This window comes from Geotrypetes seraphini, chromosome 2 (assembly GCF_902459505.1).
Source record: "Geotrypetes seraphini chromosome 2, aGeoSer1.1, whole genome shotgun sequence".
NCBI lineage: Eukaryota > Metazoa > Chordata > Amphibia > Gymnophiona > Dermophiidae > Geotrypetes > Geotrypetes seraphini.
In genome coordinates, this window is record NC_047085.1 from 199730350 (window position 1) to 199754224 (window position 23875).

Here is a 23875-nt window from a genome sequence, read left to right on the forward strand (position 1 = left end):
AATCTAGAGTTTTGTTTAAGTTTTCATGCATTTGCTATAAAACAGTATTTGGCATGTTACCGGGTTATCTTACTCCTCATTTTACTTTGAGTTACACTAACAAGAGTTCTCAAAGAATACACTTGTTTGCATATCCCTTAATAAAATTATGTCATTATAAAAGGTTCCTTGAGAAAACCTGTTCTTTCCAGGCGGCCAAATTGAATTTATGGCTGGCCAAAACTATGTTAGAAGCTTCTTATCTCGATTTTAGAAAACAGTTAAAAACTCAATTATTTAACGGGCTGGATTTTTAATGTATCTTATTCTTTTAACTTTTTACTTTATTTTAACATTGTTGTATTCTTACATTGTATCTATTTCTTTTATATTGTATGCACTTAATTTGTCGAATCTCAAACGATTTGCATTGTTTGTACTATGCGTAACTGTTGTGAACTGCCTAGAACTCACAGGTATGGCGGGATATAAAAATAAATTATTATTATTATTACTACTGATGGGTTATATCTCACTGTGACCAGCAGGTGGAGACTGAGACCAAAACTTGGTTGTAGTATATTAGCCAAGGCTCCCCCTTGCCAATCCAGTCTGTTGAATAGCCAAGCAGAACCAAGCACAATTCTAACTGTAAACAGTAAAAACACTCCAAACAGGAGATTAAAAACAAACATAGTAACAACTGTTGGAAAATGCTTAGAAATGCAGTGAAATTGTCCCCACAGCTCAACAGCTGAGCCATAGCCGCTGTTCTTATATCTCCCCTGCTCTACTAAGTCCCAAACAGACTCACAGTCAAGGACATGCTAAGCCCAGAAAACATGCCCGAGCAATCAGCCCACCACACATTGCTGCCTGGACCGCCAGAGCTGTCACATCAAAACTCTGTTTAAGAAGAGACTCCAACTTGCGTTCCTCAGGGTCCCTCAAGGTAGAACCGCCCTCCATAGGCACAGTATGTCGCTTTGAGATGTCCATGACCACCGGCAACTTCGGAGTGTCCCTATCCCCTTCCGGGATGGAAGATAGGTGGGCCATTAAATACGTAAAGCCACCGGCACCTGCCATTATGTGAGCATAATATCCTGAATCATAGGGAAAGAGCGGGAACCAGAATGGATCCCCCTGAGCAAGGGGTCCACTGTACGCGGGGGCTCCGACATGGTGTCCTTGGACCGGAACACAAAGGAGACAGGCAAAAGCATCTCACATAACTCGTCCCATCACAAAACACGCCCCACGGACGCGTCAGCGCTAGCAGATGGAGCGCAAGCCGCTGCTAGAGGAAAAACCGTATCCCCCAGAGGATCCTGGAGAGCTCCTCAAAGAGTCCAGGTTCTGAGAACCAAAAGACTGCAGCATCTCACAAGACCCACGGGCGATGGGATGTGAGAGGAGCAGAGGGGAACAGAACTGTCACTGAATGGGGCCAACCCATAGAGGACGTCAAGGGCAAAAAACGAGACTTCTGGGATGGAAGCAAGACCTCCGGCCACAGCAATAAGCCAAATAAGAAAATAGGGGAAAAAACCCTCAGCGGTCCCATGGGACTCCCTGTCACAGCAGGGAACCCAACAAACAACCTGCTACAGGGGCGAGGTCACCTGAGGCTAAACAAAAATGGAGGTGCTTCCTGCCAAAAACGGAGCTGAACCGCCAAAAAATAAGCTCCCTAGACCTGCAGCAGCTAAGAGGCCTAAACCGCCCCAGCTGCTAAAGCAGGCAAGCCAGCATCAGCTGTAAAGGGAATCCCCAGCCACTTTGAGGTAAGAGAATCCTTTCTACCTGACCGTCGGTGGCTGGGGAACCTCCCGCGTGGGTGGCGAGGGAAGCCTGGGCTTTCCTGCGAACAGCTGCTGGCTGTGAGGCACTCACAAAGGGGATCCCTTGCCGCCAGCACCCGATGCCGATGAAGATTCCCCTTTGCAGCGACCTGCCTCACTCGAACAGGACAGCCGCGAGTGCCTCGTGGCTGGATTACAATGAGCACTTTGCAAAAGTGCTCGTTGCTTCAGATGTGACCTACCTAGAATAAAAAGCGCCGGTTAGTAGAAAAAGACAGTAAAATACAGTCATTTTAAAGGGAAAGAGCCCTTTAGACTGGCACAGCCTCATGATTTTTTTTTTCTTTCAGAACAGACTCCACGGCTCTCAAAGCTGAAGACCTCACCGGTATCGGTAGCCAGGCTGAGGCACCTCTACAAAAATGTGGGGAGGTGGAGAAAGTGGGGGAGGGACCCAGTGGGTTTGACACCCCCAAGGTCGGGTGGATCCCTAAACAGGACCCGTCCAAGCTCCGCCCAGCACTAAAAGGGGAACCAGGAGTCCTAAAACAAATTCCAACAAGCCTAACAGAGGGAGCCAGATTTTTCCTACCTCTACCTGCTGGAGACCGAGAATGACTGGGTTGGCAAGGGGGAGCCTTAGCTAATGTACTACAACCAAGTTTTGGTCTCAGTCTCCACCTACTGGTTACAGTGAGATATAACCCATCAGTAAAGAACTATACCGGTCTATCAGGCAACACAGAATTTGCAATTATCAGAGAGCTACTGTATGGAAATCTCTCACATGCATTTTCATTGTGGTCAGCGGTGTAGGTTAGGGGGGGCGGAGGGGGGAGACTGTTAGGCACCATCTTGGTGGGGGTGCCGGCACCTCTCCTTTTCTGTTCCCCTCCGTAACTCTTTGGTTCTTCGCTGGCATGTACAACATCTCCAATCTGCTGCTCACGCCAGCCTCGGCTCTCCCTCTGAAGTCTCTTCCGGGTAAGAAGTGACTACATAGGGAGGGCCGAAGCTTTCTCAGGCATCAGATTGGAGAGGCTGCTCATGCTGGCGAGGAGTTAGAGAGTAGAGAATGACAATGGAACAAATTTGTTCTCATCCTCACAGGAACTCAATTTCCCCATCCCGTCCTCGCGAGTTTTGTTGCTGTCGCTGTCTCTGCCCCATTCCTGTAAAATCTGCCTTGACTGCACAAGCCTTGAACACTTATGATTTTAAAGTGTTTGAGGCTTGTGCAGATGAGGACAGAGCTTGAAGGAATGGGGTAGGGACAGGAAAATAGCTCGACAGGACTGGGCAGGAAAATGAGTTCCTGTGATGACAAGGAAAAATTTGTCCCCGTGTCATTCTCTAGGAGAGGTGTATTTGCAGGGAGGGAGGGAGGGGAAGGACCTGGAAAAAAAGGAAATGGAGGCGGCGGCTGGAAAAATATGAACGGAGTTTGGGGCAGGCTTGATAAAAGTTGGACAGGGTGCGTGTGTGTATGTCATGGGGCTGGGGCAGGACTGGAGAAAGGTAAATGGTGGGGTGTGCATGTGTCATGGGGGCTAGGGCATAGAAAAGTGAGGTGAGAGTTTGCCTGGAAGCAGGGAAAGAGCTTGGGGATGGGCAAAATAGGGGGGTCGTGCTAGGAGTTAGGGGAGATCATAAAGAGGGCAGTGTTGCTAGAGGGTAAAGAACAGGTGAACAAAAAGGTGGTGGAAGAGGAAAAAATGGAAGTGTTCACCCTGGAGAAGGGATTGAGAAATCCACAGATTGAATTTAACCAATAGGAGGGATATAAGCTGAGAGAGAAATGGGGAAGGTGGAGCCTGAGGAGGGAAATTGCTGTGGCAGTGATGTTGGAGGGTAGAGAATTCTGCACAAGAAAATTACAAATAAAGTGTGCAGTATTTTGTAGAATTTTTAACTATTGTGCACAGAATTATCTCAGGAGTGAAGTGATGCTTTTTCATGGATGTTTGGTACCCTTTTAGTCCCAGAGTTTGTGCTTTTATGGTAAGCTTCTGAGTGTGTTTTTGAATATGTTTGTGCATAGTGTTTTGCAGTAGAGTGATTGTGTTGCTCATTATTAACGTTTTGATGCCGTCCCAATATTTCTAGTTTATCATAATATCAGACAGGATTTTAGAATATTTTGCAGGATCTGATGTGTGCTCACGTGTCATCTATAGCAGACTTGTGTTTGATCAGGGTTAAATTATGAGACACTGCCTCTTATGGGATTTTGTGGAAACAATTCAACTGTATTTAGGTGTATATGTGCTGCTGAATGCTTGAAATAACCAAGTTTAAAATAAGTAGCATGCCACGATAGCCAGCAGCCCCTCAGGCCTTAGTCCCCTCACAAAAATGCCAAATTTATACTCAGAATATACCACAAAAAAAGCTCACTCATTGGCTTTTTCATCTCACTCTGTGGCATGGGCCACCCTTGGTATTTCTGTACTCTGGTTCAGCATCCTCCTTCCCTCCCCTCGTCCAGCAGCTTCATTAACACCCCACCCCCCTCCCTGTCAGATTTCTGGTTCCAGCTTTCAGCAAAAAAAAAAAAAAAAATCAACAAAAAACCAACAAACCATAGTAACACAGAAGTTGGTGGCAGATAAAGACCTGCATGGAACAATCAGCCTGCCATTTTCAGGGCATAGACTTTTGAAGTCTACCTGGAACTGGGTTAATTTTCAACTTCTGGAGTTGCCTTCAAAGTCCAGACTAATCAGATCTGTTTAGCATAATTGGGACACAGACTGTAGAAGTCTGCCTGACAATAGCCTTACTTTCCAACTACTGCATTTGCAGCTTATTGCTTAAGCATGATTAAGATGTTTTAATTCTGTTGTCTCTCCATTTAGGAATCCTTTGTACTTATCCCATGCATTCTTGAATTCTGTTACCATTTCTTTCACTTGTACGCTACAGTGGATATCTCCACTTTTACTTCTTCCAAAAGTTATTGCAGGTCCGCTTTACTAGAGACCTCCATATCATCTCTTCCTAGTTGACTGCACTCCCGCTGTTCTGGCACCAACCCCAGTGCAGGCACATGCCTTCCACCTTCCTCCATTACTCCAGCGCCACATGGGGGTTGGCCTGACAATCTGTCCACAGTGTCGCAAACCAACCTGTTCAAATCAGCTAATTTTTTCACGGATATAAGAACCCTACTGTCTTCTCTCCATGACTCGCCAATCTTTTCTTGGGGACCCGCAAAACAATAAGATTCTCAGGGAACTCGCTTGGCTGAAAACAGAGCCTTGGAATTAGGCTTCCATCTTCAGCTGCGACATCACTTCCTCTGAATTCTGTTACCATTTCTGGCTCCACCACCTCCCACAGAAAGGCATTCCAGGTATCTACTACCCTCTCCATGACAAAGTACTTCTAAAATCAACCCCCATGCAACCTTAATTCATGTCCTCTAGTTCTACCACATACCCTTCTCTGGAAGAAATTTGTTTGTATACTACCGTATTTTCGCGGATATAACGCGCACCATTGTAAAACGCGCACAGGGGTATAGCGCGCAGAAATCACGATGATATGTACAAAAACTTTTCTATACCGCGCTCAGGCATATAACGCGCATGCTGCCCGACTCTCCTCTGGCCACCCCGACTCTCCTTTCGCTCTCCCCGACTCTCCTCTGGCCACCCCGACTCTCCTTTCGCCCTCCCCGACTCTCATCTGGTTGCCCCGACTCACCCTGACTTTCGGTGCACTGCCCCGACTCTCCTCTGGTTGCCCCGACTCACCCTGACTTTCGGTGCACTGCCCCGACTCTCCTCTGGTTGCCCCGACTCACCGTTCACCCGCCCTGACTTTCGGTGCACTGCCCCGCCTCTCCGTGCCTGTCCCCCTTGAAGTCTTGTCTAGAGGTCTGCACGGGAACGGGGATCGCGGGGATCCCGCGGGTTCCCCCCCTGGCCCACGGGACTCCCACGGGGACGCCCCCTGGCCCACGGGACTCCCACGGGGATGCCCCCCTGACCCACGGGACTCCCACGGGGACGCCCCCTTGCCCACGGGACTCCCACGGGGATGAAAACAGCCTACCTAAATTCTGGCGATGCAAGCATGCAGCTTACAAGTCTGGCGTCGCGTCGGGAAATAGCCATGTTGAGCAGTGAGCTCAGCACGTACACAGATGAAAGCCTTGCTTGCTGATTGGTCCGGCGGCCCCGCCCCACCGTGCCGCCGGACCAATCAGCAAGCAAGGCTTTCATCTGTGTACGTGCTGAGCTCACTGCTCAGCATGGCTATTTCCCGACGCGGGCATTAGGCTGTTTTTTGTCATTTCGGGTGGGGGATGGCAGCGGCAGCAGCAGCCTGAAAAAGAAATCATCCTGGCCGGGTTCGGTGTCATGCTCCGGAGCTTCTACAGCCTTCCTATCTCCCTCTCCCTTCTACCTGCGGCTCTCTTCGGCAACTCAGCAGCAACGATCGACACAAGCTTCTGGCGTCGGGGCCTACCCTCTGCGAGTCCCGCTTGTTTCAACTTCCTTTTTCCACAAAGGTGGGACTTGTAGAGGGAAGGCCTCGATGTCGGCAGCTTGTCTTGATCACCGCTGCTGACGAGTTGCTTAAGAGAGCCGCGGAGCAGGGGGGTGTTGCCAGGTGCAGGTAGAAGGGAGAGGGCCAGATGCAGGACTCGTGGGTGAGGGAGGAGAAGAGAGAGAGAAAGAGAGAGGGGAGGGAAACAAAAGGAAATATTTCATACTGGGCTGGGCCGGAGTGGAGGGAGGGTGGAAAGATTCTGGCTACAGGGTGCAGTAACAAAGGAAAAGGGGGGAAAGCTGAAAATGGAGATAGTGACACAAAGAAGAGAAAGGGTAAGCAGGACCTTCTGAATAAGGATAGAGATACAGAGGGGACATGAAGAGGAGGTGAAATAGAGACATAGAAGTAATGCTGAAAAAGTGTGTGTGGGGGGGGGAGATAAAGACATTGAAAGGGCAAATGGTGAATATGGGGTAAAGACAAGGACAGAGACAAATGAAGATTCTGAAAAAGTGGTGAGATAGGGATATAGGTGAGATGGACACAAAGAAGGGTGATGCTGGAAAATAGGTGGAATGGTAATTCTGACAGACACAGAAGGGAAATGCTGGATCAAGGAGAGATGGGGCTCAGGCTGGATGGAATGAGGAGAAATGCCTTGTTGGCCCGGAACTTCCTCTCCTACGTCAGAATTGACGTCAGGGAGCGGAATGCTGGTCAGCGCGACGCTTCTGCAGGGAAAGCTTGGGACAGCGGTGGCTTGGGGACTATTCCCCGATGGCGGTGGCAGCAAACCGAGTGGCTTGGGGGAGGGCACGGAGAAAGAAAGAAAGGGGGCAGACAGAGAGACAGAAAGAAGGGGGAACAGGGAGACAGAAAGAAAAAGTTGGGGGAGAGAATGAGGTCTGGAGGAGAGGAAACATACAGGAGGCTGAAAGAAAGGAAGAAAGATTGGATGCACAGTCAGAAGAAGAAAGTGCAACCAGAGACTCATGAAATCACCAAACAGCAAAGATAGGAAAAATGATTTTATTTTCAATTTAGTGATCAAAATGTGTCTGTTTTGAGAATTTATATCTGCTGCCTATATTTTGCACTATGGCTCCCTTTTACTAAACCGCAATATTGTTTTTTAGCGCAGGGAGCCTATGAGCATTGAGAGCAGCGCGAGGCATTCAGCGTAACTCCCTGTGCTAAAACCTACTATTGTGGTTTAGTAAAAAGGGAGGGGGTGTATTTATCTATTTTTGTATTTTGTTACCGAGGTGACATTGCATAGAGTCATCTGCCTTGGGAAATGTATATGGCAGATATCTTTGTTTTGTGTTCAAAAGAAAAGGAAATGCATTTCTGGTTTTATTTCTACAGTGTTGAAGTACTTGTTGGCCCTTGCTGTGACTGGTGGGGATCCCCAAGCACCGCCAGCAGAGGACCTCCTCTAGAGATGGTCAGAACTCCCCTCCACCAAGCGCAGCAGTCGCTGGCAGCATCCATGAGCCACTGAGGTGCCAGCATCTGTGACTCAGGGACGCTACTGCTGCCTGCCAAGCTTGGCAAAAGGGACCCCAGGCCAACTGCAAAGGAAGTCCTCAGCTGACAGTTTGTGGGTTCTCATCAGCTGAGTATTTATATTTTATATTTACATTAGAGGTTCTGGAAGAAACCCATTTACAAAGTATGTATTCTTCCCAATTAATATTTCCAAATTAATAGTCTCTTTGCTTATTTGTAAATGGGTCTCTACCAGAGCCTTTAATTCAGTAGCATAATTAAATAAAATAACTATTTCTGAAGTTTATAGGGACGGGTGGGGACGGAGGGGATTCCTCGCGGGGACGGGTGGGGACGGAGGGGATTCCTCGCAGGGACGGGTGGGGACGGAGGGATTCCTCACGGGGACGGGTGGGGACGGAGGGATTCCTCACGGGGACGGGTGGGGATGGGTGGGATTTTGGCGGGGACGGGTGGGGACGGGTGGGATTTCTGTCCCCGCGCAACTCTCTAGTCTTGTCCCCCCTTGAAAGTCTGCCTGTCCCCCCTTGAAGGTCTGCCTGTCCCCCCTTGAAGTCCTGTCCCCCTTGAAGGTCTGCCTGTCCCCCTTGAAGATCTGCCTGTCCCCCCTTGAAGTCCTGTCCCCATCCTGAAAGCCTGATGCCCCCCCTCGACGTCCGATTTCTTCTCCCCCCTCGGCAGGACCACTCGCACCCCCACCCCGAAGGACCGCCGACTCCCCGACAATATTGGGCCAGGAGGGAGCCCAAATCCTCCTGGCCACGGCGACCCCCTAACCCCACCCCGCACTACATTACGGGCAGGAGGGATCCCAGGCCCTCCTGCCCTCGACGCAAACCCCCCTCCCCCCCAGCCGACCCGCGACCCCCCTGGCCGACCCCCACGACCCCCCCACCCCCCTTCCCCGTACCTTTGGAAGTTGGCCGGACAGACGGGAGCCAAACCCGCCTGTCCGGCAGGCAGCCAACGAAGGAATGAGGCCGGATTGGCCCATCCGTCCTAAAGCTCCGCCTACTGGTGGGGCCTAAGGCGCGTGGGCCAATCAGAATAGGCCCTGGAGCCTTAGGTCCCACCTGGGGGCGCGGCCTGAGACACATGGTCGGGTTTGGCCCATGTGCCTCAGGCCGCGCCCCCAGGTGGGACCTAAGGCTCCAGGGCCTATTCTGATTGGCCCACGCGCCTTAGGCCCCACCAGTAGGCGGAGCTTTAGGACGGATGGGCCAATCCGGCCTCATTCCTTCGTTGGCTGCCTGCCGGACAGGCGGGTTTGGCTCCCGTCTGTCCGGCCAACTTCCAAAGGTACGGGGAAGGGGGGTGGGGGGGGTCGTGGGGGTCGGCCAGGGGGGTCGCGGGTCGGCTGGGGGGGCGGTCGGAGGTTCTTGGGGGGGGGGGCGGTCGTTGGAGGGAGGGGGGTTTGCGTCGAGGGCAGGAGGGCCTGGGATCCCTCCTGCCCGTAATGTAGTGCGGGGTGGGGTTAGGGGGTCGCCGTGGCCAGGAGGGTTTGGGCTCCCTTCTGGCCCAAGTACACAAAGTACGGGGAAGGCGGGTGGGGGTGTCGTGGGGGTCGGCCAGGGGGGTCGCGGGTCGGCTGGGGGACGGGCGGAGGTTCTTGGGGGGGGGGCGGTCGTTGGGGGGAGGGGGTTTGCGTCGAGGGCAGGAGGGCCTGGGATCCCTCCTGCCCGTAATGTAGTGCGGGGTGGGGTTAGGGGGGTCGCCGTGGCCAGGAGGGTTTGGGCTCCCTTCTGGCCCAACTACACAAAGTACGGGGAAGGCGGGTGGGGGTGTCGTGGGGGTCGGCCAGGGGGGGTCGCGGGTCGGCTGGGGGACGGGCGGAGGTTCTTGGGGGGGGGGGGCGGGCGTTGGGGGGGGGGGGTTTGCGTCGAGGGCAGGAGGGCCTGGGATCCCTCCTGCCCGTAATGTAGTGCGGGGTGGGGTTAGGGGGTCGCCGTGGCCAGGAGGGTTTGGGCTCCCTCCTGGCCCGATATTGTTGGGGAGTCGGCGGTCCTTCGGGGTGAGGGTGCGAGTGGTCCTGCCGGGGGGGGGGGATGTAATCGGACGTCGGGGAGTCGGCCGGGCAAGAGGGCTTGGGCTCCCTCTTGCTCCGATCGTGGATGCGGGTGCGGGTGGGAGCGCGTGCGAGCGGTCGTTCGGGGTGGGGGTGCGAGCGGTCCTGCTGGGGGGGTGAATCGGGCGTCGGGCGGGGTGGGAACTATGTTTAAAAACTTTTGTATACCGCGCTCAGGCATATAACGCGCGAGGGGTATGCGCGGTACGTAAAATCACGTATAACGCGCGCGTTATATCCGCGAAAATACGGTAATACCTTTCAGATATTCAAGTATTTGTAGCATATCTCCCCTAGCCCTGCTTTCTTCCAAGGTATACATATTCAGGTCCTCAATTCTCTTGTTACGAGTCTTCTGGCACAATGCCCATATCATTTTTGTTGCTTTTCTTTTCTCTGGACTACTTCAATCCTTTTTATGTCCTTAGCAAAATATGGCCTCCAGTGAGGCAACAATCCTCCAAAGCACATCCTGAAAAGTTTGCCCAGGGCCCCACAGGTGGTTACAGCAGTAAGTGATTTCAGCGAATATTGATATGTTGCTGTGTTGTAAAAGTTCTTAGAACTTAGACTCAAGACTACAAAAAGCACAGTTACTTACCGTAACAGGTATTATCCAGGGACAGCCGGCAGATATTCTTAACGCATGGGTGACGTCACCGACGGAGCCCCGGTACGGACACTTTTAACTAGAAAGTTCTAGTTGGCCGCACCGCACATGCGCGAGTGCCTTCCCGCCCGACGGAGGAGTGCGTGGTCCCCAGTTAAGATAAGCCAGCTAAGAAGCCAACCCGGGGAGGTGGGTGGGACGTAAGAATATCTGCCTGCTGTCCCTGGATAACACCTGTTATGGTAAGTAACTGTGCTTTATCCCAGGACAAGCAGGCAGCATATTCTTAACGCATGGGTGACCTCTAAGCTAACAGAGAGGGAGGAGGGATGGTTGGCCATTAGGAAAATAAATTGTGTAATACAGATTGGCCGAAGTGCCCATCCCGTCTGGAGAATGTATCCAGACAGTAGTGAGTAGTGAACGTGTGAACTGAGGACCAAGTGGCAGCCTTGCAGATTTCCTCGATGGGCGTGGAACGGAGGAAAGCCACAGAAGCAGCCATAGCTCTGACCCTGTGGGCCGTGACAGCACCTTCCAGTGAGAGACCGGCCCGAGCATAACAGAACGCAATGCAGGCAGCAAGCCAGTTGGAAAGCGTCCGTTTAGAGATAGGGCGACCTAGACGGTTAGGGTCGAAGGACAAAAAGAGCTGAGGGGACGAGCGGTGAGACCTGGTACGGTGAAGGTAGTATTCAAGGGCACGCTTACAGTCCAGCGTGTGCAACGCCTGTTCCCCAGGATGAGAATGGGGCTTAGAGATAAAGACAGGCAACACAATGTATTGGTTGAGGTGGAAGTCCAAGACCACTTTGGGAAGGAATTTAGGATGGGTACGCAGAACCACCTTGTCATGGTGAAAAACAGTGAAAGGTGGGTCGGCAACCAGTGCATGCAGCTCACTAACCCTCCTGGCAGAGGTGATGGCAAAGAGGAAAAGCACCTTCCATGTCAGAAATTTGAGTGAAGCAGTGGCAAGAGGCTCAAACGGAGGTTTCATGAGGGCTGATAAAACCACATTCAGGTCCCAGACGACTGGAGGAGGCTTCAGAGGTGGTTTGACATTGAAGAGGCCCCTCATGAACCGGGACACCAGGGGATGAGCCGTGAGAGGTTTTCCGAGGATAGGTTCATGAAACGCAGTGATGGCACTGAGGTGGACTCTGATTGAGGTGGATTTGAGGCCAGCATCGGATAGAGAGAGCAAATAGTCCAGTACAGTTTCCACCGCCAATGAGGTGGGATCGTGGTGATGCAGTAGACACCAAGAGGAGAACCTGGTCCACTTCTGATGGTAACATTGGAGGGTGGCCGGTTTCCTGGAGGCATCCAAAATGCGACGGACAGGCTGAGACAGATTCTCTAGGGAGGTCAGCCCGAGAGAAACCAAGCTGTCAGGTGGAGCGAGGACAGATTGGGATGTAGTAGAGACTGATGCTGCTGCGTAAGTAGAGTAGGAAACACAGGAAGAGGAATGGGCTCCCTGGAGCTGAGCTGGAGCAGGAGGGAGAACCAGTGTTGGTGAGGCCACCGAGGAGCAATGAGAATCATGGTGGCTCTGTCCCTGCGGAGTTTGAATAGCGTCCGCAACATCAGAGGCAGTGGAGGAAAGGCATAGAGGAACCGATCTGTCCAGTCGAGCAGGAATGCATCCGGGGCCAGACGATGAGGAGAGAAGAGTCTGGAACAGAACTGGGGCAGCTGATGGTTGTGAGGAGCTGCAAAGAGGTCCACCTGAGGAGTGCCCCAGAAAGCAAAGATGGACATTTCCCTTAGAAATTTTGTGAATGAGGACTGTTCAGGTTTGGAACTGGTATTGACCATCGAGGGTTCCTCGTCCATTGATGAAGCCTCATCATCGGTACCGGGTGGGGATTCTTCCCATAAGTCCGGGTCCCTGACGTCGGTGTGCGCAGGATGGGACGGTGGTGTGGACGGCTCAGTGTGGCGAGTCTTAGAGAGAGATTTGCCAGAGCGCATCGAGACGGTACCGGGGGAGGAAGACCGGTGCTGGTCCTGGTCTCAGGGGGACTGGTGTCGATCTCGATGTCGGGGAGGGTCGGCGTCAGAGCGTGGTTGCACGGGATGATTGAGTGGTTCAGCCGTGAGTACCGGCATGGAGGTGTTCAACGGTACCGATGGTGTCGACACCGGTGGTATGGTGCGAGGCTCGGGCCGGTCCGGTACCGGAAGGAGCGGGGCCAACATTGCTGGCAACAAGTGTTGGAGTTGTTGTTGTAGTTGCTCCTGCAATTGGCTTTGGAGTATGGCCGCAATGCGGTCGTCCAGAGGAGGCACCAGTACCGCTTTTTTCTTTTTCGGTACCATAGGTGCCGCTCCATGCCCCGGCGATGAGGAGGCCGATGACGAGGCACTCACCGAAATCGGGGCGGAGCGTTTGCGGGGTCGGCGTGATGCCGGGAGGACCGGCGTCGCCACTGTGGCAGGAGGGCGCTCAAGGGAAGTGGAAGGCTTCTTAGCCGGCTTACCTGGTGCCAGCGACCCCGAGGAAGGATCAGGCGTCGAAGTAGTCGGTGCCGACTTTTGCGGTGCCGTTGACGGCGCGGCCGATTCCATGGCAGATCCGGTACCGAAAAGGATATTCTGTTGGATCTGTCTATTTTTTAATGTACGTTTTTTAAGAGTAGCACAGCGGGTGCAGATGTCAGCCCGATGCTCTGGACCCAGGCACTGTAGGCACCAATTGTGCGGGTCAGTGAGAGAGATCGGGCGTGCACACCGCTGGCACATCTTAAAACCCGTCTGAGGGGGCATGAAGGGAAACACGGCCTCCGCAAAATCAAAACCAGAGGCCTGTATGGTGGCAACAGGCCCCGCCGGGGCTGGCCTGAAAAATAAAGAAAAAAGCAAAAGCAAAGTTTGTTTGTTTTTTTTTAGAACGGAAAAGAAACCCGAAGGAAAAAGAACAAAAAGGAAGACAATTTCGCGAGCGGGAAGGCAAAAATCAGATTTTTCAACAGCCGTTGAAAACACATGCGTCTTCTTCGCTCCGCGGAAACGAAGAAACTGGGGACCACGCTCTCCTCCGTCGGGCGGGAAGGCACTCGCGCATGTGCGGTGCGGCCAACTAGAACTTTCTAGTTAAAAGTGTCCGTACCGGGGTCCGTCGGTGACGTCACCCATGCGTTAAGAATATGCTGCCTGCTTGTCCTGGGATAATATTTTATGACTAGTATTCGTCTCAAACAATGAAGAAAAGGGACTTACTGCGTTTTTCTTTTTCTGCTCCTCAGGACTACTTTCCGATGACAACGGCAAAACTGATAAAATATAAAAACACAGCTTGGGCTCGTCAGAATAATAAGTTTTGTTTTTAATGAATTGTACTGCTTTGTGAGGTTTGACAACTCCAGCATAAACTATAGATCAGGCTTACCTTTCAGTTTACTTCGTGTCCTTGGCCTCCTTCGGCTGTAGTCTGCAGATTTTGATAATGGTCTCTTCTGATGTTCCAGGATCCAGCTTCTTTCACTATGGCTGCTACTGCCAGTTTCGCCATATGTATCAGAGAAAAGATGCTTCCGATAGTGAACAGACTATAACCCAGACAAGAAAAATATCCAAGCAAACTACAGGAATCACTTATTTGATTCAATCAGTGCTCCTGCATAGCAAATTCATAGTGTTTAAATAGATTACTCTCTTTAGAATGGCTTTCTACCATTTTGCCACAAGGAAAACAGCTAATACCAATTACAACATCAATGAGTTAATTATTTGGTTACTTTTTGAAGACAAGTATACAATGAAATTAGAAATCTACCTGGATAAAGACTATCTGAATAGGCACTTCCTAACAGATATTTACTGTTCCTTACCAGCTGCTATCAGGAAAGCCATTGCCAATCAGAGAATGCCCAATGATGGGGAAGCTACTGCTATTGGCAACAAACATCTAGAGAAACATAAGAACATAAGAAGTTGCCTCCGCTGAGGCAGACCAGAGGTCCATCTCGCCCAGCGGTCCGCACCCGCGGCGGCCCATCAAGCTCATTGCCTGAGCAGTGGTCCCAGACTAACCCTAAACCTATCTCTACTCTTATCTGTACCCCTCAATTCCTTTATCCTCTAGGAACCTATCCAAACCTTCTTTGAAGCCTTGTAACGTGCTCCGGCCTATCACAGCCTCCGGAAGCGCATTCCATGTATCCACCACCCTCTGGGTGAAAAAGAACTTTCTGGCAGACTTTAAATTTTTATTAAAAAGATGAATAAATGAACACCTTCTCTGAAATTTTACAATAATCCCCAAGGAATATATTCCTGGAAATTTTAGCCTAATAACCATAAGCATGGGTTAGATTTAATCTAGTTCTTGTGGCCCAGTACAAGTGCTGTGTGCTCCCCAGATTGGCCATGCTATGGAGAAGGGATAGTACCTCAGTCACTACATGATAATGAGAAATAGTGGTTGGATTTTGAAATTAAGACTGCCTAGTGGATGATGCATGGTCTCTAGTCTAGGATTGCCGCTTTAATTGCCTTATTTAGGAGAATGTACAATTATTGTATTTCGCTGATTGTCCAGCTCTTTTTAGTATAAACCGCCTAGAACTTTTGGTTATGGCGGTATAAAAGAATAAAGTTATTATTATTATATTGTGTTACCTTAATTTTATGCAGCACTTCCACAGCATAGTTGCCCTGCCTTAGGAAAGCATTTAGAGATCATTTTACAAAGGGGGATTCTAGAAGCCAAATTTAGGTTCTTAGGTAAAAAACTGCAATCCAGATCCTCCAGGGTGGCATTTTCAGACATGCTCCCTGTTCCACTTGCAGGACCCAAAAAACTAGGCAAAGCTTCAAAGTCTCAATGCATGCTTGAGACAATGGTGCAGGGACAAGGGATATATTAGGAACTGGGCAAAATTCTGGGAAAGGGGGAGCTTATTCCCAAAGGATGGACTCTACCTTAATTGGGATGGAAAGAGGCTGCTGGCGCTAGCAATTTAAAAAGGAGATAGAGCAGCTTTTAAATTAAGATTGGGGAAAGCCAACAGTCACCCAAGAGCCCATGGTTTGATATGGAGTATTTCTGAAGGATACTACTGAAACAGGACATTTAGAGAATAGAGAGGTTTCAATAAATATGGGCAAAAGTTATGAGTGTTTAAAGGGAGAGCAGAGTAAAAGGGATGCAAATCATCCCTATTAACTTCTAAGCAGCTTGTAGATGAAGGGAAAAAACACAATTTGAAGTGTCTGTATACAAATGTCAGAAGCCTGAAAAATAAGATGGGAGAGAGTATATAACACTAAATGAAGCAGTAAATATTATAGGCATCTCAGAGACCTGGTGGAAGGAGGACAATCAGTGGGACACTTGTCAGGGTAAAAATTATATTGCAATGATAGAGTGCATCAAATTGGAGAGGGGGTTATGCTATATGTTACAGAGGGAATTGAGTCAAACAGAACATTCTAATATGAAACAGATAGTAGCATGGAATACTTATGGATAGAAATTCTAAGTGGGAAGGGAAAGAGTATACTGGTAGGGCTGTACTACCATCTGCCAAGACAGAACAGACAGACAGATGAAGAAATGTTTGTAGAAAGTAGGAAAGCTGGCAAACTGGGCAATGATATAATAATGGGTGATTTCAACTACCAATACATACATACAAATAAGGGTCAGAGTAGAGTCCAATACATGATCGCAAAAACCAAAATGTCCATTTTCTTCCACAGTAATTTCAAAACCAAAAAGAGTGGAGAAAAAAAAAAAAAAAAGACCTCAGTAAAGAAAACCCAAAATAACAAAAACCCCAACCTGAACACTACCAATGCAGTACACACTGACAAATGGTTGGCTCACATTAATTATTGGCCATTAAAAAAAAAAACCCAAACCCTCCACTCTGAAAACAAAAAACTTCCAATATATTATCAACATTTATCAAACACTGAAACATTTCTCAAGCAAACTGATGCTCCTTTCCAATGGTAGGTAAAAATCAAACATCAGTACTCCAACAAAGCCCATAGAAACAGTCACTTAACTTGAGCTGATCCACTATCACAGCCACATCTTCAATCTATGGAGCAGGGATATGGAAGGTGGAGAGAAAGGCTGGAAAGTGATGCAAGGGGACGCAGGCAATTCATTTAATCTGGCTCAGGGCACCCGAGACGACCTTGCAAGTTTTTACCACAGACTAGCTGTCCTGACTCCTGCTGATGCAGCAAAACTTACCACCTCGGGATAATTGATTCTGGTGTGGCAGCACTTTTCTCTCCTTCAGCATCTCTCTCCTTGTCATATTGTTACAACAGCACCTCCCACACACCCCAATTCATATTACAACCTCCTGTACCTCTGATCCTCATTACTTTGCTTCCCAGGAACAAGAAGTCCTTGAGACCCCACCCCCACCCCGGCAGAGTGCCAGGGAGAAGTAAGGGTGTTTCGTCCAGCTATTCAGCCATTATTCATAAGTGGTTTAACTTAGAACAGAAAAAAGCCATCCAATGTTAAACTGTTTAGCTATATACATAGCAGCTATAAATTGCCATTGTATATAGCTGCCAGCAGCAAGCACTTTGCACATAAATTCAGCCATGTAGCCTACTCAGATATAAGCACTGAATATGTTTTGTTTTTATTAAGAGGCTGTTTTATTATTATTAATAAGAGGCCCCTCTACTAAAGCTTAGCATAAGCTTGATGCATGCTAATGTACCTTAGCAAACACTAAATGGTAAGAAGCCCATTACTTTATATACCTATGGCTACCTTAGAATTTAGCATGCACTAAGCTTTTGGTAAAAGAGCTTCTAGATGGGAAGGGGTAAAACGCGGACCTCACGGATCTAAAACCACACGTCCTTAAAAATCTGAGGTCCGTGCATTGACGTCCGCCTTCGCTTTCCCTGCAGCTCAGCTCAGGTCCCCGGCTCCCTCGCGGACCTCACGGATCTGAACTGCACGTCACATCCTTAAAAATCCGAGGTCTGCGCCACTTTTGAGGTCCGTGCCACTTTTAGTCTCTGGCTCTGACAGAGCTCTATGACAATTTAACTCCGACGGATCCTAATGCTTTTCCCTCCCTATGCTAGGATCCATCAGAGTTAAATTGTCATAGAGCTCTGTCAGAGCCAGAGATTAAAAGTGGCATGGACCTCGGATTTTTAAGGACGTGTAGTTTTAGATCCGCGTTTTACCCCTTCCCCTTCTAGATACCATGGTCCTGAGTTTCAACACACTCACCATCGTAGTTGAATATTGGGCCATTAAGTAGTTATTAGAAAGGTGTTCTCAGTTCTGCCATTTAACAGTGATGTTTTGCATTTGTAGTACGTAACAGCTAAACCTTTGGTTCGTTTTTTATTAATATTTAAGCTAAAGTTCTCAAGTGCAGGAGTACCTTAAAAGGCATCTTTGATGCCACAGTTTGGCCTACCTTATATCTTTCTCCTCGCCCACCCCAAGATTTTATTAAGGTTATGTAAAATATAGAATCCACTTAAAAAAAAAATATGGCTAAAATTTAATTTCATGACGTAAACCCCCTCCCTCAAATATATAAAGAATTTTAGGACCACCATAAAGCACAGTTACTTACCGTAACAGGTGTTATCCAGGGACAGCAGGCAGATATTCTTGACTGATGGGGTGACGGCACCGACGGAGCCCCGGTACGGACAATTTTAGAGTGATTGCACTCTAAGAACTTGGAAAGTTCTAGCAGGCCGCACCGCGCACGCGCGAGTGCCTTCCCGCCCGACGGAGGCGCGCGGTCCCCAGTTAGGATAAGCCAGCTAAGAAGCCAACCCGGGGAGGTGGGTGGGACGCAAGAATATCTGCCTGCTGTCCCTGGATAACACCTGTTACGGTAAGTAACTGTGCTTTATCCCAGGACAAGCAGGCAGCATATTCTTGACTGATGGGTGACCTCCAAGCTAACAAAAAGAGAGATGGTGGGAAGGTTGGCCATTAGGAAAACAAATTTTGCAAAACAGATTGGCCGAAGTGACCATCCCGTCTGGAGAATGCGTCCAGACAATAGTGAGATGTAAAAGTATGAACTGAGGACCAAGTGGCAGCCTTGCAGATTTCCTCAATAGGAGTGGAACGGAGGAAAGCTACAGATGCTGCCATAGCTCTAATTCTATGGGCCGTGATAGAACCTTCCAGAGTCAGTCTGGTCTGAGCATAACAGAAAGAAATGCACGCTGCGAGCCAATTGGACAGCGTACGTTTAGAAACAGGATGTCCCAATTTATTCGGATCAGAGGACAGAAAGAGTTGAGGGAATGATCTGTGGGGCTTAGTACGGTCTAAGTAGTAAGCTAAAGCCCGCTTACAGTCCAAAGTATGCAAAGCCTGTTCTCCAGAGTGAGAGTGAGGTTTCGGAAAGAAAACAGGCAGAACAATGGATTGGTTGAGATGGAATTCAGAGACAACCTTAGGGAGAAACTTTGGATGTGTACGCAGAACCACCTTGTCATGATGAAAGACGGTAAAGGGTGGGTCTGCTACTAGTGCATGGAGCTCACTGACCCTCCTGGCAGAGGTGAGAGCAATCAGGAAGAGAACCTTCCAAGTGAGAAATTTGAAAGAAGCCGTGGCCAAAGGTTCAAACGGAGGTTTCATTAAGGCTGAAAGAACCACGTTAAGATCCCAGATCACAGGAGGAGGTTTAAGAGATGGTTTCACATTGAAAAGTCCTCGCATGAATCTGGAGACCAAGGGATGAGCTGAAAGGAGTTTCCCATGGACTGGCTCATGAAAAGCAGCAATAGCACTGAGGTGGACTCTGATGGAAGTAGACTTGAGACCAGAATCAGACAAAGAAAGAAGGTAATCCAACACGGTCTCCACAGCAAGGGACGTAGGAATATGATGATGAAGAAGACACCAGGAAGAAAACCGTGTCCACTTCTGATGGTAACATTGCAGAGTGGCCGGTTTCCTGGAGGCATCCAGAACAGAACGAACGGGCAGAGATAAAAGAGTATCATTTGAAGTCAGCCCGAGAGATACCAGGCTGTCAGGTGTAGAGACTGGAGGTTGGGATGCAGAAGGGTCTCCTGATGTTGTGTGAGCAGAGAAGGAAATTGTGGAAGTAGAATAGGTTCCCTGGAACTGAGTTGAAGTAGAAGGGAGAACCAATGTTGCCTGGGCCACCGTGGCGCAATCAGAATCATGGTGGCCTGTTCCCTCTGGAGCTTGAACAAGGTCCTGAGCATGAGAGGCAGAGGAGGGAAAGCATACAGGAAGAGATTGGACCAATCCAGGAGAAATGCATCCGCTGCCAGACGGTGAGGAGAGGAGAGTCTGGAACAGAAGTGGGGCAGCTGATGATTGTGAGGAGCTGCAAAGAGGTCTATCTGAGGAGTGCCCCACTGAGCGAAGATGGACTGCAGAGTAAAAGGATCGAGTGTCCACTCGTGAGGCTGGAGAATTCTGCTGAGCTTGTCCGCTAAGGAATTCTGTTCTCCCTGAATGTAGATAGCTTTTAGGAATAGGTGGTGAACTGTGGCCCAAGCCCAAATCTTCTGGGCTTCCTGGCACAAGAGGCGAGAGCCCGTCCCACCCTGCTTGTTGATGTAGTACATCGCAACTTGATTGTCTGTGCACAGTAGAAGGACCTGAGGAAAGAGAAGATGCTGGAAGGCCTTGAGGGCATAAAACATCGCTCTGAGTTCCAGGAAGTTGATGTGATGTTTCATTTCCTGGGCTGTCCAAAGTCCTTGAGTTTGGAATTCGTTCAAATGAGCTCCCCAGGCATAAGGGGAGGCGTCGGTGGTGATGACAAGTTGATGAGGAGGTAGATGGAACAAAAGACCTCTGGAGAGATTTGAGGATATCAACCACCATTGTAGAGACTGATGAAGAGAGGATGTCACAGATATGTGTCGTGAGCAAGGATCCGTCGCTTGGGACCACTGGGTCACTAGGGTCCATTGAGGAGTGCGTAGGTGGAGATGTGCGAAGGGTGTGACATGAACTGTGGAGGCCATGTGACCCAAGAGTATCATCATTTGCTTGGCAGAGATGGAACGTTGATGAAGCACCTGCTGACACAGAGATTGGAGAGTGTGAAGACGGTTGGACGGCAGAAAAGCTCTCATGAGGACTGTGTCCAGCACCGCTCCAATGAATTGAAGTCTCTGAGTGGGGATAATATGAGATTTGGGTAGATTGATCTCGAACCCCAGAAGTTGTAGAAACATGATGGTCTGGTTGGTAGCCTGGAGTACTATCTGAGAAGAATTGGCCTTTATCAACCAATCGTCCAGGTAAGGAAACACCTGAAGGTGGTGGGAACGTAGAAAGGCGGCCACCACAATCAGACATTTGGTGGACACTCTTGGAGAGGAGGCCAGACCGAAGGGTAGCACCTTGTATTGGTAATGACAATGGTTGATCATGAAGCGGAGGTACTGTCTGGCGGCCAGATTGACCGGTATGTGAGTGTATGCTTCTTTGAGATCTAGGGAACATAGCCAGTCGCCTTGATTGAGAAGAGGATAAAGAGTAGCTAGGGAAAGCATCTTGAATTTCTCTTTACCAAGCATTTGTTGAGATCGCGAAGATCTAAAATGGGTCTGAGATCTCCTGTCTTTTTGGGAACTAGAAAGTAACTGGAGTAAAATCCCTGCCCCTTTTGATCCAGAGGAACCTCCTCTATGGCGTTCAGAAGAAGGAGGGATTGAACCTCTTGAAGAAGGAGGGAAAACTGAGAAGTGTTCAAAGCAGACTCTCTTGGCAGACTTTGGGCAGGAAGAGTCTGGAAATTGAGAGAGTAGCCGTGGCGGATGATGTTGAGGACCCACTGATCCGAGGTGATGATTTCCCAACGGCTTATGAAATGAGTAAGGCGTCCTCCTATGGGCTGCTGAAGATGGGCAGAAGGAGGGAGACTGGCTATGTCCTGGAGAACCAAGTCAAAAGGGTTGAGTTGATTTCTGTGAAGGGGGAGGTTTCACCTGCTGTTGCTGCTGTGCTGGTCTAGCAGCTTGCCTCTGTTGTTGCCTCTGACGCCTGGGTTGCTGCTGGGTCTGAGGTAAAGGACGAGCCACAAATCTACGTTGATAGGCCGATTGTTGGCGAAAAGGCCTAGTAGGTGGGGTCTTCTTCTTTGTCTTAAGGAGAGTGTCCCATCGAGCCTCATGAGCTGAGAGTTTCTGAGTAGTGGAGACCATGGATTCTCCAAACAGCTCATCCCCCAAACAAGGTGCATTGGCCAGTCGATCTTGATGATTGATATCAAGTTCTGAAACTCTGAGCCAGGCCAGTCGCCGCATAGCTACCGACATAGCCGTGGCCCTAGAGGTCAGCTCAAAGGTGTCATAGATTGATCTGACCATGAACTTGCGCAGCTGTAAGAGCGATGAAGAAGTTTGGCGAAAGGCAGATTTTTTACGGTCAGGGAGATATTTCTCAAAAGATGACAAAGTCTGAATGAGATGCTTAAGGTAAAAAGAAAAATGGAAAGCATAGATCCCTGATCTATTTGCTAGCATCGCATTTTGATACAACCTCTTGCCAAACTTATCCATGGCCTTACCTTCTCTGCCAGGAGGGACAGAAGCATATACACTAGCCCCCGTGGATTTCTTTAAAGTAGATTCCACCAGTAAGGACTCATGGGGGAGTTGTGGCTTGTCAAAGCCTGGAATAGGTATTACCTTATATAATGAGTCCAGTTTGCGGGGAGCTCCTGGGATGGTCAAGGGTGTCTCTAGATTTTTGTAAAATGTCTCTCTTAATATGTCATGGAGAGGCAGTTTGAGAAATTCCCTTGGAGGCTGGTCAAAATCCAGAGCATCAAGAAATGCCTTGGATTTTTTGGATTCAGCCTCCAAGGGAATAGAGAGAGATTCACACATCTCTTTGAGAAAAGAGGTAAAAGAAGTTGCATCAGGTTTGGAGGATGGATCCAAAACAGAAGGATCCTCTTCTCCTGATGAACACTCTCCCTCTGAGAGAAGAGGGTCCTCCGAATCGCCCCACAGATCAGGGTCCCGCACTTGAAAACTGCGGTCCCTGGATTCCGGTGTGGAGGGTTCTAGGTGTCGAGTTTTATGCATCGACTTCCCAGACCTCTGTGAAACGGTACCGGGAGATGTTATAGGCTGTGTCGGCGCCGATGTTTGAACAGCCTGGTGTAAGGATCTCGGTTCCGGCACTAAGACTGGCATAGATACCGAGGAAGTGGTATGCATCGGTACCGACAAGGTGGATGCCGACAAAGGAGGCTGCTCCACTGTCGGTACCGGAGGCTCAGACTGGACCGGGACTGGAAGGCTCGGTGTCAGAAGGGCAGGTAACAGCTGCTGTAGTTGTTCTTTAAGCTGTACTTGCAGGACGGCGGCAATGCACTCGTCCAGTGAAGGCACCGGTACCGCTTTTTTCTTCTGCGGTACCTTGGGTGCCGCTCTACACTCCGAAGAGGAACCCGATGTCGAGGGGCTTACCTCAATCGGCGGGCGCCTCGAGGTCGGCAGGATTGGGCTCGCTGCCACTGAGACCGGAGGGCGCTCCAGCGGGGAAGGCTTCTTAGCCGGCTTACCTGAAGGGTGCGACGCCGGCGCGGTGTCGACGAGGCAGGTGCCGACTGCGTCGGGGTCGAAGTGGGGACCGGTGCCGCCGAATCCGACATCTCGGTACCAAACAATAATCGCTGTTGGATTTGTCGATTTTTTAAAGTTCTCTTTTTAAGAGTGGCACAGCGGGTGCAAGTAGACGCTCGATGGTCAGGACCAAGACACTGTAGACACCAGTTGTGCGGGTCTGTGAGTGAAATTGGTCGAGCGCACCGCTGGCACTTCTTAAACCCGGGTTGAGGGGGCATGAATGTAAAAACGGCTTCAGCCAAATCGAAGGCCGAGGCCTTGATGGTGGCAACAGGCCCCGCTGGGGCGAAACCGAAAAAATGAAAGAAAAACGAATTAAGTTGTTGTTTTTTTTTTTTAACAAAGAAAAGAAAAGAAAAGAAAATGAGGGAAACAATATTTCCCAACGAGTTTACGCGAGCGGGAAGGCGAAAATAGAAAAAAGTTTTCAACAGCCGTTGAAACGTGCGTCTTCTTAGCTCCGCGGAAACTAAGAAACTGGGGACCGCGCGCCTCCATCGGGTGGGAAGGCACTCGCGCGTGCGCGGTGCGGCCTGCTAGAACTTTCCAAGTTCTTAGAGTGCAATCACTCTAAAATTGTCCGTACCGGGGCTCCGTCGGTGCCGTCACCCCATCAGTCAAGAATATGCTGCCTGCTTGTCCTGGGATAAAGCACTTAATTACTGTGAAAAATATAGAATTTATAAACCCTAGAACCAGAAAATCTAGCATGAGGCAAGAACAAGTTTTAGCATCACAAATCACCTGGGCCTGGCTGAACAGTACGTATGTGAAAAGATAACCGAGACATAAGGA

At 49.5% G+C, this 23875-nt stretch overlaps 1 protein-coding gene across 6 annotated transcripts in view; it reads right to left on the reverse strand.

Annotated features, from left to right (window-relative positions):
• The window catches only part of SYCP2L (synaptonemal complex protein 2 like), a 230729-nt gene that overhangs the window by 81107 nt on the left and 125747 nt on the right, over window positions 1-23875 (reverse strand). For all 6 annotated transcript variants that reach the window (XM_033930428.1, XM_033930427.1, XM_033930431.1 and 3 more), the window contains 2 exons: window positions 13872-14031; window positions 13703-13755 (listed from right to left, as the gene is read on the reverse strand). In XM_033930428.1, the coding sequence (XP_033786319.1) occupies window positions 13703-13755; window positions 13872-14031 (213 nt within the window). The remainder of the gene's footprint in view (window positions 1-13702; window positions 13756-13871; window positions 14032-23875) is intronic.